Raw genomic sequence first — 16,169 nt, forward strand, 5'->3', positions numbered from 1 at the left:
TGTGTGACGTAGGATCACGTGGTTAAATAAATACAAAATATCTAATGATGATGAAAGACCGTTGTTTAAAAAAAATCATAAAATCATGATTATGAAATGATCACGAAGTTAGCCGAGAACATCTTTGTCCTTGAATGCTTTTGACTTCAAGCAATTACACACACACACACAGACACACACACACACCAGTGGCACACACACAGGCACACACAATCGTGCACACATACACACACAAACACACACATAGACTGTGATGTAGCTGAGAGACCTCAGCTGCCACAGTCACGATTTTCACAAACCCCGCTGAGTGTTTTTTTTTTTTTTGGAAAGTCACGATTATCAGAAGATTTTCATTTTTTTCTTGTATTCAGTTCGACTTCAGTACAACTTATTCCAGTTTAAAGAAGCTCCGCGTCGGCAGCTTATGTAAGACTTTAAATATACAAAACTCTCAGCATTGGTCGGTCACTCCTGTTTACATTTACTTTTATCTCCATGTGTGGCTCATGAAGACTATCATTTCTAAAATAAATATTAATATCTATTTAATTTTTTTAAGTGTCTTTTTAACGTCATATTAAACACAAAAATCATCTTTTCTTTTCATAAACTTTTCATATCTAATCCTGGTAGTTGGACAGTTTGTAGAAATGTTACTGCTTCCCCATTACATTTGTATGAAAATGTAAAAAAAAAAGTTATAATATCTTGAAATTGGATTAGAAATCTATAGAATGAAGATTCCTTTGAAACTATTGGAACCAATTAAAACATTTTTTTAACTCTTTTTTTACTCTCTCTCTCTCTAAATGTACCGTTTCATCAGCCTGTTCTTGAATAAATATTATTTTTTAAAAAAATTTAGGAGTGAAAGGCACAGAAAAAAACATTACATTACCTCAATATATATATATATATATATATATATATACTTAAACTTTTAAACCACCTGTGAAACAGCTGCAGGATCATAACTTTTTAGTGACCATGAATAAATGGGTTTTATTTATTATGATTTTGAACACTAAATATTTAACAGAATTATATCCAGGGTGAAGTTAATAACATTTATCAATTGATCGACTCCATATTGGATTATACATTTTCATTCATTATAAACTTGGAAACATTTACAATTCAAAGTCTCTGTATAATTGTTGACATCATTAATCCCCTTTCTTATCTTATCTTAAACACTGACATCTTTATAAGTCACCGCATCAACATGAACATTTATCTACTCTGATTTATAGCCAGAGGGAAACATAACAAGACTTGACAGGCCATTTAATTTGACCCCCGGGTTTCATTTATAATGTATTTAATGATTCAATGTATATATTTTTTTGTTTTCCTTGTTTGAAGTTACATTAATATTATTTCATATTTTCAAATAAGCAGCTTGAAATCAATAAAGTTTTTAAATCAATATTGCATCACTATCTGCTGTACGTTCCGTGTGTGTATTGGCAAGAATATGGCGACAGGATACGTATCACGATACAAATATATGTGTAGTATTGTCCAGTACTTGACTCTAGTGTTGAAGAATTTTCAGACCACATGACTCTTGACGAAGTCGTAACTGCTTTCATTTGTTTTGAAACCAAAAATATGTCCAAACATCAGCTTTAAAAAGCTGCTGGAGTCGACTGTATCCTCTCGTCCTCAGTCATCGGCGTGCCTTTAACGGCGGCGGACATAATGACTCTGTGCCATCTAGTGGCCAGAAGTGTAATTGCAACACAAAAATGAACAAACAACATTGTAATTGTAAAAAAAATAAAATAATTTTACGAAGAACTTTTTTGAAATATAACAGATGAAAGAACTATGATAAATATAAAAATGTGTGTATTCACGTGGCATGTTCTTCCATGTACGTCTCAGGACACGTGAACAGTAGGGATGAAAATGTGGATCAAAGAGTCGATCGTAGGTACAGTAACCGCTGACACCTGAATGAACGTCGACAATTAACCAGAGTCAACAGACGCCGAGTGTCGCACGTTCGTCCCGTGACCCCCCCCCAACCAACCTCCACTAGTGTGTGTGTGTGTGTGTGTGTGTGTGTGTGTGTGTACACAAAACCTCCGCAAAGCCGCGTCGAGTTGTAACAATTACCGACTTCATCTCCTCTTCTCAGCCATGTCTGCTCACATTATCGCTCCGTCTCTCGTTTCATCCACTCTGCCGAGTAAACCGCGTCGCCATGGCGACCAGGGTAAATGAATGATGGATCCCCGAGGTGGGATGCGGCAAAGGGGGTAATGCGTGTGTCGCAGGCGCATGCAGCGGGTGGTCACGCCGCCGAACATCAGCTAATGTGCAGTTTGTCTTGAGATGGAAGGCGACGATGAAACGTGACAGATAAACCATAATCACGACGGCGGAAAAACAAATGAAAATAAAAAATGTGTAGGGTCGTCTTCGTCCTCCGTTTACTTCTCTAGGGCTAGTTTTATACCTTATGTTTATATTTATTAATCTGCAAACATCCACGACTGTGTTTTCACGATGATTAATGTGCAGATCAAGCGGTTCATCTTCTGAGTGTAGCGACGCTTCAACACACGCCCACACAGCTAATCTAGCGCTGGAGCTAATTATGACACCGTAATAACAGTCACATGACTCTGGACATCAACGTTGGAATCTTTTCCTGGCAACATTCCTACATATATATTTTTTTAATCACTTAGAGTTTGATTTTTTAAATCGTTCCCTTTTGTCTAAATTCAATATTTTTTAATTAGTAGTATTTTAAATTCAATTTTTATTATATTGGTATAACAGTGACACCAGACATAACTAAACGAGTACCGAGCTACTTGATCCAACTTTCAGCCAATCACGTGACGCGCAGTCGATCACATGATCACACAGAAGCATGCACTCCAGTAGCTCGGTACTCTGTTGATATTGTCTGTTTACAGCATTATAGCAACATTTTAATATTGAATTTAAACGGCTATGAAATAAAAAAGATGGAATATAGAAAATATATCTTTGAATTATTGGAATTAGAATATCAAACTCTTGAAATTAAACTATTTAACCTTTCAATATCGAAACTGTTGAATTCAATTTTTTTTTTTTAATTGTTTCAAACAAATCATATAATATTATATTTTAATTTCATGTTATTGATTTATTTCCAGTGATTTAATCGATTTTATATGTTTTCTGGTATTTGATGCCATAGTTTAACCTTCAAAATGTTCATGAATCCAAATTTAAAAAAAAACAAATACCAACATTGATACAATCAGAACTGATCCAAAAATAAACCTCCTTGGTTTTAAAAATAATAATAAATAATATATTAGGGATGAGTGTCCTCTCTACAAGTATTTTTAATGAACACTAAGATGCCTGGTCAGAAACTGTTTCCATCAACTGAGAAAAATCTTTAAACTTAGAAAAATTATGTCACAACATGATCTAGAACTTGTAATCCATGCGTTTGTATCTTCTCTTTTGAACTATGGAAAAAGTTTATTTTGGTGTCTAAACAAGAAGGATCTGTCTCACCTGCTGTTAATACAAAACTCTGCAGCGAGATTTCTGAGCTGCTCTAGTAGAAGAACTCACATTTCTCCGATCCTTAAAACTCTTCACTGGCTGCCAGTTTCTTTCAGGATCAATTTTAAAATTCTGGTTCTTACTTTCAGATCTATTCATGGTCAGACTCCTCCTTACATCACTGATCTGATCCAGCCTTACACCCCAGCTCGGGCTCTGAGGTCTGTGGATCAGAATCTACTGATGGTTCCTGAACACGCTTCAGGACCAGAGAAGAGAAATCCTTCCAGACTGTTCTTATTCATGCAGGCTTTATCTTAATTTTCTGGGTCTCCTGCGTTTGTATTATGTGTCTAGGCCTTTTAAAGTATATATTTTAAGTGTGTATTGTTTTGAGTGTTAAAGTGCTTCGTGACCCTGGTCTAGAAAGATGCTTTACAAATAACTATTACTTACTTACTTACATATGTGTCTTTTTAGGAATTCAGAAAATGCTTTTATCAAATGTAGAAGTGGTTTAAAAATATCCCAGATAAAACCCTTAAAATGCACTCAAATTGAACTTGTTGTTCATAATTAAATAAATAAATAAAAAGACATCTTGTGATATACAGAGGCAACTTTTGTTATTAATTAACACTTTTTGATTTTGTGATGATTTAGCAAAAAGCATGCAGCTATTCTCAAGTAAGATCCATATTTCGAATCTCCATAAACAGAACAATACTACGTGGACATTTTGAGTTTTTGACAGGACTTTAACAAATATTCTGAACTTCTAAAACTACACTTAAGAAAATGAAGAATATGTTTGTTTATTTTCCAATAAACAATATGTTAATTTATCTAAAGCAGTTCAACAAAATGACAGAAAAATAAAAAAAAAATCTTCTTAAAGAAATGATGGTGAATGTAGCCTTTTTTTTTTAGGGTTCAATTGTAACTACTATATTGATTGACTGTAGTGGTTTGTTGGCTGGGCGGCAAAGCATCACAGGCTGCAACATTGCATCAACAAAAAGAAGGCGCCACATTTGTGGACGATGAAAAAGTGTCGCACACTCACCTGCTGCAGTCCGACTGCTGCTGGAGCTGCTCTTGTACTTTGCGACAGATCTCCCCGGCCGTGTCGTACACTTTCCCGATCTTGGTGAAGAGCGCCGCGATCTTGTCGCTGTGCAGGAAGCCGGCGGCGCGTCTCTTCAGCAGGTGGCTGAGGCAGGACTCGATGGCGGCTGCGGCAACACCAGAAACAGTATTTACCCATAATCCCCTCGGTCAACAACAACAACAACAACAATCGGGAAAGTCGTATGTCTCCCAGATCTTTGGGATTCCGGGGGAAAAAAAGACACTTTTTTTTCCGTGGGGCGGGGATTTGTCGCCATGGCGACGGCGAAGCTCTGTTGAGGATATATGCAAATGAGGGGAAGGCGATGGAGGCGACGTTGGCAGTTTACGTGACATTTAATCAGTGTCTGGATCTCACGCTATTCACCACTTTCCTCTCTGGCTCTACGTGAACAAACGATGTCTTGCGACCCGTGACTCGCTCAGTTCAGACTCAGAACCAAACAGAATTAAGAAGAAAAAAACCGAAGATACTTTGAAACTTAAATGCTTGACCAAATACTCGTTTTTTAACACAACTAGCAAGGCTAGTAACTAGCACTACATATTATTAAGACTTTTTATTCAATATTTTCTGAGCCTTTATCCTGTTTCGTTAACGACTACAAGCAGATTTTGGTTTCATTGCAGTTACACGGTTTTGACAGTCGGGGGCGCCAGAAACAATGTTTTCACTCTGTCATACTGGAGCTTTAATAGGTGCTGATGACTGTTCCTTCCGGAAAATGTAAAATGACGGATTAAAAATGGTCACGTGGAGTCACGACCTCACAGGATTTTAGGGGGAAGTGAACTCATGAGGTCAGAAAAGGGGGCAGAAGACCTCCAGAACCCTCCAGAACATTATGACCGTTTACTGACATGTTTGTGTTTCAAATGTTTGGTTCTGTACACTAGGGAATTATTTTAATTGACTATACAATCGTGAGTCTTTCAGAAAACTTTCTTGAAAAGCCACCGATCAATGAGCACATTATTGACCGCCTAAGGTTATGCTGTCAATCAGCAGCTGATCGAAGACTTCCTGTCACGTTCCTGGAAACAAAGTCTGCAACATCTTCTTCATTTAAAGTGTCTTTCTGACCATAACTTTCTTTACTGTCAATCATCAGTTCATCACACACACGCACACATACACACACAGACAAACGCACACACAAAAACATACCCAACACAGAGATGAACGCACACAAACACCCACAAACACACATATGGACACACACATCCTAATATGACGCTCGTCTGCTCTGCTGTATTTTCCACAACATCCACAAATATACGTCAGACTCATCACTGGACACTCCCTCCATCACTCAATCTATTCATCTCAATCATGCATCACTCTGTTCTTTCATAACTCCATCCCTCTATCTCTTAATCACTATCACTCTATCCTTGCATCACTCATCTGTCCATCCTTGCATTCCTCCATACTTATATTGCTCAATCTATTCATCTCAATCTTAAATCACTCCATTTGTTTGTAACTCCATCCCAATAACTCCATTCTTCCATCATTGCATCCCTCCATCATTCCATCCCTCCATTGCGCAATCTATTCATCTCCATCCTGCATCACTTCATTCCTTCATAACTCCATTCTAATCCTTCCATTCTTCCATCATTGCATCGCTCCATCCCTCTATCTCTTAATACCACATCACTCTATCCTTGCATCACTCCATCCCTTTATCACCCCATCCTTGCATCCCTCCATACTTGCATCACTGCATTCCTCTATTACTCCATTCATCGTCACTCCATTCCTCCATGTCTGGATCTCCTCATAACATTTTCCCTCCATCCTTGCATCACACCATCCCTTTATCACTCCATTTCTCCATCCTTGCATCACTCATCCCTTTATCACTCAATTTCTCCATCCTCGCATCACTCATCCCTCCATCCTTACATCTCTCCATCCTTACATCACTCCATCTCTCTATCTCTTAATCACCCCATCCCTCTATCCTTGAATCACTCATCATTCCGTCCCTTTATCACCCCACCTCTTGATCCTTGCATCACTCCATTCTTTAATCACTCCATCCTTGCATCCCTCCCTTCCTTTATTACACCATCCATCATCACTCCATTCCTCCATGTCTCAATCTCCTCATCCCTTCATCACTCCATCACTCCATCCCTTCATAACTCCATCCCAATCACTCCATTCTTCCATCATTGCCTCACCCCATTCCTCTATCTCTTAACCCCCCATCACTCCATCATTGCATCACTCATCTCTCCATCCTTGCATCACTCCATTCCTCCATCCCTCTATGTCTGAATCTCCTCACCCCTTTATCACTCCATCCCTTCATCACTCCATCCCTCCGTGTCTCTAATTGCGAGGTTAACGTTGAGTCATGAGCAGCTCTTAGGAGTGATGATGAAGGCAAAATGATTATTCATGCAATCACACATAACATCATTAATATAATGACGGCAGTATTTTCACATAAGACGTAAAACATCTGTAGGATGTTTCCTCGCAGCCACATAATGACCAACAACCTAATTATCCATCCAGGGGAAGAAAGTCTGCGAGGCGTGATGGAGGCGCGACTGTTCTTTAAATCCTTTGATTCAATTTGAGGAAGTAAAGCGGCATAAGCTGCTGCTCAGTTGAAGGGTGTCGTGATCTGAAGCACTTTCTGTTCCCGTCAAAAGTCTCTTAAGCAGGATTTAGTTTGAGTTGAAAGTATCAAGAAAATCCTGGGATTTAGTTGGTTGATGGTTCAGCTTCCAACAGGGTTTTTCCAGCTTATAAGTTTCACTCTTTAGAATAAACATCTTCTTCTTTATGACATTTAATAAGAGCAGTCAATTCAAATATAGTTATTTTAATAAGGTTGTTCATTTAAGGATCTTGTTCACAAGTGAGGGGTGAAGACCCAAGGTCCTTCTAACTTTCATGACTGAACAAATGTGATCAGTTTAGACCAAATACATGGATTTATATTAAATTTAACTACACACAGATAGACTGATGTGACGGCGTTTATGATAAAAAATATTCTGTCACAAACACACCAGTGGTGAGGGGGCGATGACTTTGACAAATATGGGCGTGAGATGAGGCAAAGAAAGACAGCAGAGGACATCTTTAAATTCATTAAATATAGACTTGAAAAATATATTTAAAAAAACATGACATATAGTAATTACAGCATCTGGATGTTTGGAATCTTCCTCCTCTGCTTTTCTCAACAACATATTCACGTCAACTTCAGCTTAAATATTAAAACTATTCAAGAAAGAACTAACTAAAGATATTAAGATAAAAGAAAGAGAGAAAGATGGAGAGGGATCGAGAAAGAAAGAATGAAAACGGAGAGAAAGACATTGAGAGAGAAAAAGAAAGAGAGAGAAAACGAGAGAGTAACTAAAAAAGTGATAGAGAGGAAGATAATGAAGGAAAGAGAGAGGAGGAAAAAGAGATAAAAAAAGAAACCGAGAAAGGAGAGTTGAGAAAGAGACTAAGATAAAGAAAGAGAAAAAAAGAAAAACTGAGAGAGAAAGAAGAACTAAAACAGCAAGTTAGAGAGAGAGAGAAAAGGATAAATAAATAAAAACTGAGAGAGAGTAAGAGTAAGTAAAAAAAAGAGAAGCGAGAAAGGGAAAGAGAAAAGAGAGGAGGAAAAAAAATGAGAGAGGAGAGAAACTGAGAGAAACAGACGGGGAGTGAAAAAAGTGTTAGAAAGATGAATTAGAAAAAAGAGAGAGGCGGAAGACAGAGAGAGAAATAAATAAAAAGAGATACATTTAGAGAGTACCTATGTAAGTGAGAGAATGGGAAAGATAAAAAAGAAACAGAGGGAAAGAAAAAGAGAAACTGAGAAAGGAGAAATAGAGAGAAAGACCGAGAGAAAGAAAGAGAAAAGGAAGATAGAGAACAAAGAGGAACTAAGACAGCAAGAGAGAGAGAGGGAGAGAGAGAGAGAAAAGGTGAGGAAGAAAGAGAGATAAAGAGGGAAAGAAAAAGACAGAGATAAAAAGATAAATAAAAAGAAACCGAGAGAAAGAGTAAGTAAAGGAAATAAAGAGAGAGGGAAAGAGAAATGACAGAAAGAAATGGAGAGATGAAGAGAAAGAGAGAAAGAGAAAGAGAGATAATGAGAAATATAAAGTGAAAAAGGAAAAGACAGAGGAGAAAAACTGAGAGAGAAAGAGCGGGAGTGGAAAAAGTGTGAGAAAGATGAAGAAGGAAGGAGAGAGGAGGAGGAAGACAGAGAGAGAAAGAGGTAAAAAGAGTGAAAATGAGAGAAAGCGAGAGAAAGTAAGCGAAAAAGAGAGAAAGAAACTGTGGGATGGAGAAAGAATGACAGAGAAAAAGAGAGAGAGAGTTGTTAAGTAGAGTAAACATTAAAACAGGTAAACATTAGTTTGTGGATCATGAACTCATGAAGACTTGATCAGGGACAGAACAGGTGGAATGTTGTGATGCGTTCAAAGTCAGTGTAAAAGTGTAGGTCTTCACAGCTTCTATTTATATCTGCTCTATTCTGGTGCGATGACGTCACACTTGTGGACTCACAGACTCGACAGCAGCAGATGAAACAAGATCCTGTCGACACCAGTCGCTCCATCACTGGTTCAAATAAAGGAGAAGAAACGTTGTTCACTCGTTCAAGGCGTTGAACTAGAGGCTGAAATTAACTGAGTTTAATAAACGCATCGTAAACAACTAGTCTGTAAAGATTCATTAGACTCTGACTCAACACACCGGGAGGACGATGGTGTGAATTGACTCGGTTCTCGTGAGGTTTCTGCCTCGTCCTCCTCCGCTGTGGAGTGAAGGAACATGGAGGAAGTGAAGAGGCAGAAGACGTGGTCAAGAGGTTCTCACGGTTGCCACGGTAACACATCCGCTACCGCTTCTCGGTTCACATGAAGATTAATGGAAACAAACAACAACAACAACAACAACCCTCCCTTCCATTCAAATGACCTTTGACCTTCTAAAACCTTCACTGATAGGTCAGAGGTCACAAGATCAGTTTAAATATATTTGGTCACTAGTGTGAGAGTCTATTACAAATGTTTAGCTTAGTTTCACTTTTTCTTCTCCTTCTCTCCCTCTTCCATCCCATCATCTCTCCATCCTTCCATCTCTCCCTCTTCCATCCCATCATCTCCCCATCCTTCCATCCCTCCTTCCATCCCTCCTTCTCTCCATCCTTCCATCCCATTATCTCTCCATCCTTCTCTCCACCCTTCCTTATCTCCCTCCTTCCATACTTCCTTCTCTCCATTCTTCCTTCTCTCTCCTTCTCTCCATACTTCCATCCCTCCTTCTCTCCATCCTTCCTTCTCTTCATCCTTCTATCTCTTCATTACCTCTCTGTCCATCCTTTCATCTTTCCCTCCTTGTATTACTTTATATCTCAATCACTCAATCTCTTCACCTATTCATCTCTCCATCTATCCATCACCCTTTCCCTTCATCCCTCATCACTCTTCTCTCCACCCTTCTATTCTTCCATCTATTCTCATTACATCCCTTAATCTCTCCATTCCTCTATTCTTCCATATATTGATTTATTGATCTATCCTCAATATGTCCCTTCATCCCTCACCACACTTCTCTTCATCCCTCTATTCCTCCATCTATCCTCATTACATCCCTTAATCTCTCCATCCTTCCATCTCCTCACCCCTTCCTCCTGACATTCCTTTATCTCTCCATCACTCTATCCCTCCTGCCTTTCATCCCTCAATCACTCCATCCCTTTATCTCTCCATCTCTGTATCCTACAACTCTCTATTTTAACAATGTATTTTACTACGTCACTTTGTCTGGACGACCTGCCTGAAGATTAAAATGTTCTTATTTTTTTTTGTTAAATAGTAGATTTACAGTAGTTACAATAATCGTATGTGATCATGGATGTCTGTTTAAATATATCAGCGTCATCACAATATTGAATGGTTTAATTTAACATGACAAATGAAAAAGAAAATATATATATATAAAAGTATTATTCTTTTTTTAATGTTTTCAAAAGTCTCTACATTGAAAGGTTGAATTTGTTTATTTTTAATAGAATAACATTTTTAAATATTAAAAAAAATGAATTGATGTTTAATTTTTGACAGTTGACATATTCAAAATCCAATCATTCAAAAATAATGTTTTGTTTAACGATTTTAAATTGGAAGACAGTACCAATAGAGCCCCGAGCCAACGATCACGTGACTAATCGATCAAGTAGCTCGGTGCTCTATTGTATTTGTCTGGTTTAATGAATAGAAATACATTTTTTATTGTAGATAATATATGATTTATATAGAAGATCTTGACCTCGACCTTCATACGTATTTTAAAAGTCTCTGATTTGAGTCAGTACGAGACCAAAGTTCTTATTTTTACCCATTTTTCTATAAACTGAGCAGCTCAAGTTTGAACTTCCGGACGTTCTCTGCTGGTTCTTCAGCGTGTCCAGGATGTCTTCTCTCACCTATGTGTGGAACATTGGGTGATAAAAAGAGAAACTATTCTTCCGTGTTTCTGTTAATCCAGGAGGCAGCAGAGTGTTTGTGTGGGAGTGAGAGAGTCTGCAGCAACCAGGCGCAGGATTAGATTTAATGAGGGCGAGGTTGAAGAGATATCAGTTCTCACAACCTCCTCCCTCTCTCCAGGCCCGCGGGCCTCCTCCCTGATGTCTGCAGCCTCTCAGCAGGCGCCCACAAAAACATCTCTGTCTCCGAGCCTCTGTTGATGATTGGCAGTTTGACCACATGATGGAGGGAAGTCCTGGTTCACGTGTTCACACATGGTGTCTCGTTTTTAACTGGAGGATGAGGATGATGAGGATGAGGATGATAAAAAATAACACGGTTTGATTATTGGAATAAGAATATCAATATGTTGATCGTCTGATACTTCGTTATTAGTCAAGTACAGTCATCTACTTGCACTTGAAAATTGTCTGATTATAGTTGAAAATTGTTTGATTACAGTTAAAAATTGTTTGATTATAGTTGAAAATTATTTGATTATAGTTGAAAATTGTTTGATTATATTTAAAAAATTGTTTGATTATAGTTGAAAATTGTTTGATATTAGTTGAAAATTGTTTAATTATAGTTGAAAATTGTTTGATTATATTTAAAAAATTGTTTGATTACAGTTAAAAATTGTTTGATTATAGTTGAAAATGGTTTGATTTTAGTTAAAAATTGTTTGATTATAGTTGAAAATTGTTTGATTATATTTAAAAAATTGTTTGATTATAGTTGAAAATTGTTTGATATTAGTTGAAAATTGTTTGATATTAGTTGAAAATTGTTTAATTATAGTTGAAAATTGTTTGATTATAGTTAAAAATCGTTTGATTATAGTTTTAAATTGTTTGACTATAGTTGAAAATTGTTTGATTATAGTTGAAAATTGTTTGATTATAGTTTTAAATTGTTTGATTATAGTTAAAAATCGCTTGATTATAGTTTTAAATTGTTTGACTATAGTTGAAAATTGTTTGATTATATTTTAAAAATTGTTTGATTATAGTTGAAAATTGTTTGATATTAGTTGAAAATTGTTTAATTATAGTTGACAATTGTTTGATTATAGTTAAAAATTGTTTGACTATAGTTGAAAATTGTTTAATTATAGTTGAAAATTGTTTGATTATAGTTAAAAATCGTTTGATTATAATCAAACCATTTTCAACTATAGTTGAAAATGGTTTGATTATAGTTGAAAACTGTTTAATTACAGTTAATAATAGTAATATATATACTGTATATATATATTTCCATGGATATAATTAAAAAAGAAAAACATCTAGTAAGTCTTAATATCTGGTCCTGGTGTTATATAAGGACTCCAGTGATCAATACCAACCATATCAAAGTGAGTGAATGTTCAGATCAATAAGCTGAACCTCAGCATTTATTGTTGTCCACTCCTCCTCCAGCCTGTCGTATATTTGGACAATCAATTGAGAATCCATCAATAATCACCACGAGAGCGAAGCTAGATGGAGTTCAGAGTTGGCAAGAAGTAAAGAGACACCAGAGTGAGTCCATCAGTCACATCAACATAAACAACAACAAACACCAGAAGAACACTGACCACTGCCACGAGCGACCAGACTGGAGACTACAAACAAAGACTGTGTTGGATGTTTGCCTTTCATTGATCAAGAAAAATGTTAAGAGTTAAAACAAAGGTGGAATATATCAATAAAACGTGAACAATTAAATGTTAATTGTTTTGTATATTAGCACCAGGATTAGCGATACCATTATATTCATCAAGAAAACTGTTTGAAAAATGTCAAATATACCATTAAAAAATTGAAAAGTATACACAATATATAAAAGATATGAGCAATATTACCAGAAGAAGTTTTAAAACAATTTAACTAGAACAGTTTAATTCGACTTGACGACATATGTTGGTTTGTACGTTAGCACCAGCATTAGCGTTTAGCATTTTATTAATTTAAAAAACTGTTAAGATGTATAATATAGACTTAAATCATTATTAAATAAACACAATATATCTTGAAAATATGAGCAACATCGCCAGAAGAAGTTTTGAAACAATTGCTGGACAAAGTTTTAAAGAGATTACTGTGAGGTTGAACCGTTTTAAATTACTTTATGATGAATATTTTTTTGGATATCAGCATTAGCATTTTAGCTATTGGTAGCAATTTATTTAGCAACTTTATCACATTGTTGTATTAAAATAATTAAAAATATAGATATACACATAAATATTGACTTTGTGCCACACAGAGGTTGTCCAGGAAGTGATATCTCATTACGTCGGGATTGAACGAGCCTTTAATTAAATTTGCATCGTTGCAAAGTGAGTAGGACGAGTCATAAATAGTTATAATCATTTTTTCATATCTCGGTCCAAACAACAGCTTTAAAAGCTGCTGGAATTGACTGTATCCTCTCGTCCTCAGTCACATGAAACCAGTCATCATGAAAGAAGATGAGTGCCAGAATATTGAATTGTTGAATTTAATATATCAGATGTTAAAAATATTCTTTTAAAATGTTGTTTATTTTTTATTGAATTCAATTGCATTTATTTTATTTCAACTATGAATTTAATATTTTTTTTTTCAATAATTCAAAAATATATGTTATCATACTGTAACTTAATATCCTTATTCAAATTCTTTTAAATCGAATGTAAGAAAAGTTGGTATATTTGTGTACTAAGCGACACTTGATCGTGTGCTTCAATGTCGTCATGTGATCTTTTTTGCGTCACATGATTGGCTAAAGGTTTGTTTAAGTAGCTTCTTAATCTTTTGCTATTGTACTGTCATTTTAATTGGAATTGTTACACAAAACTATATGTAGAATAAACCCATTCATTTTGAAAATATCTGTAAATGTAAATTAAATGATTAAAAACCAAAACAAATACCTTTCAGTATAGAAACAATTAAACTCTTCACTTTACAATCAATTAAAAACTAAATTTAACTTTCAATATAAAAATATTAGATTCAATTATACAAACCAAAAAAATATGAAATGCTTAAAAAAACTAAAATTTAACCATACAATATTCTGAGACTGATATCCATTGATCACTCCACAAAAATAAATAGTGCGAAAACATTCGAAAACAGAAATTACAGTAAATTTCAAACCCTTTTGTGTCGAATCATAAAGTCTATATTTCTCTAAAGACACCATTTGACTCCAACAAGTTCCTTCCATCCGTGGGAAGCTACAAGTGTGTATCCGAGGGCGAAGGGAGGGGGGTTGCCACGGTAACCGGCCCTAATGATAAGAATACCTGACTCTAAACTACACTCCGGAGTGAATTCACGCTCCTGTTAAGACGTAATTGCAGGAAGTGGAAGGACGGACGGAGGGAGAATTTGAAAAAAAAAAGAAAAAGTCTGAGGACGCATCCTCCCGGCGCTCATCAGGTCCAGCTGGCTGCATTAGTCATTCTCAATGTTCATTAGGAATTTAATTAGCAACTCAGGGAGGAACACAATCATTCTTAACTAAAGTTGTGCGACGAGCCGGAGATGGAGACGCTGTCGGCGTCCAAGTGGCTCAGAACGTCCACCTGGCAGCAGCGTCTCCGTCGTCATGGACACGAGTTTGACGTCACAGAACATATTACCATCAGTTCCAGATTATAACGTGTACTTTTCTTCAAATAGTTGGAACATTGTGACTAAAAGTATACAATATCCATCCATCTATCCATCCGTCCATCCATTCTTCCGTCTATGCATCTATCCATCCAACCCTTCAACCATCCATCCGTCCATCCATCTGTCTATCCATCTATCCATCTGTCTATCCATCCATCTGTCCGTCCATCTATCCATCCAACCACCCATCTATCCGTCCATCCATCCATCTGTCTATCTATCTATCAATCAACGCATCCATCCGTCCGTCCATCTATCTATCGCCCATCCATCCGTCTATCCATCTGTCCATCAATCTATCCATCCATCCATCCGTCTATCCATCCGTCCATCAATCTATCCATCCGTCCATCCATCCATCCATCGGCCCATCCATTCGTCTATCCATCCAACCGTCCATCCATCCGTCTTTCCATCTATCCATCCATCCGTCCATCCATCTATCCGTCCATCCGTCTATCCATCCGTCTATCCATTGGTCCATCAATCTATCCATCCGTCCATCCATCGGTCCATCCATTCGTCTATCCATCCAACCGTCCATCCATCCATCTATCGTCCATCCATCCGTCTATCGTCTATCCATCCATCCATCAATCTATTCATCCATCCGTCCATCCATCTATCCATCCATCCGTCCATCCATCTATCCATCCTTCCCCTCTATCCATCTGTCCATCCAACCATCCATCTATCTGTCCATCCATCCATCCGTATATCCATCCATCCATGTAAAATAGTAGCTTGGTATGTGTGTGTCTCTTAACCCTCATGTTGTCTCAGGGTCAAGGTTGATTTTTGTCATCTTGACCCCGAGACAACACGAGGGTTAATGTCCTTAAAATGCTTGTGAAAATGTCTTGAGAATCATCATGTAGACCACAGACTACCAACTGACATACAATTTCTAATGACATTTAGACCATATTTATTACGTACAAATTGACAGAGATTTACAGAATTTTAGTTACTTTTGCCATTTTTTTAAGGGGGTCACAGATATGTTAGAAAATGTTGTTAAACTTAAATATTTCTGTATTTTTTTTCTCATGATACATTGTCAATAATCCAAATTACTGAATCGATGTTTATACGAAAATAACAATCATTTTTTATTTATATATATATTTGCTTGCAATTAAAAACATTTTGATCCATCATTTTCTGCCTGAACGATCATATCAACATTGCTGACGCAGAGAAAAAAAAGAAATCAATCATAGTCTATATTATTATATATAATGTATACCTTAACCTTCAACATTCGCCACAAACTCCTGCCTCCTCCTGTAAGTCTATGCACACCTCTGTGCTCTGACCTGGTTTGCTAATGAAGTCAACTAGGATCATTTGACCCTG

General features: G+C 36.7%; 1 protein-coding gene across 3 annotated transcripts in view; it reads right to left on the minus strand.

Moving 5' to 3' along the window:
* sgsm2 (small G protein signaling modulator 2) overlaps positions 1-16,169 on the minus strand; it is a 55,661-nt gene that overhangs the window by 22,313 nt on the left and 17,179 nt on the right. For all 3 annotated transcript variants that reach the window (XM_087795294.1, XM_087795296.1, XM_087795295.1), the window contains exon 3: positions 4,592-4,760. In XM_087795294.1, coding sequence (XP_087651420.1) covers positions 4,592-4,760 — 169 coding nt within the window. The remainder of the gene's footprint in view (positions 1-4,591; positions 4,761-16,169) is intronic.

Source organism: Callionymus lyra, chromosome 7 (genome assembly GCF_982586985.1).
Source record: "Callionymus lyra chromosome 7, fCalLyr1.hap1.1, whole genome shotgun sequence".
Taxonomy (NCBI): domain Eukaryota; kingdom Metazoa; phylum Chordata; class Actinopteri; order Syngnathiformes; family Callionymidae; genus Callionymus; species Callionymus lyra.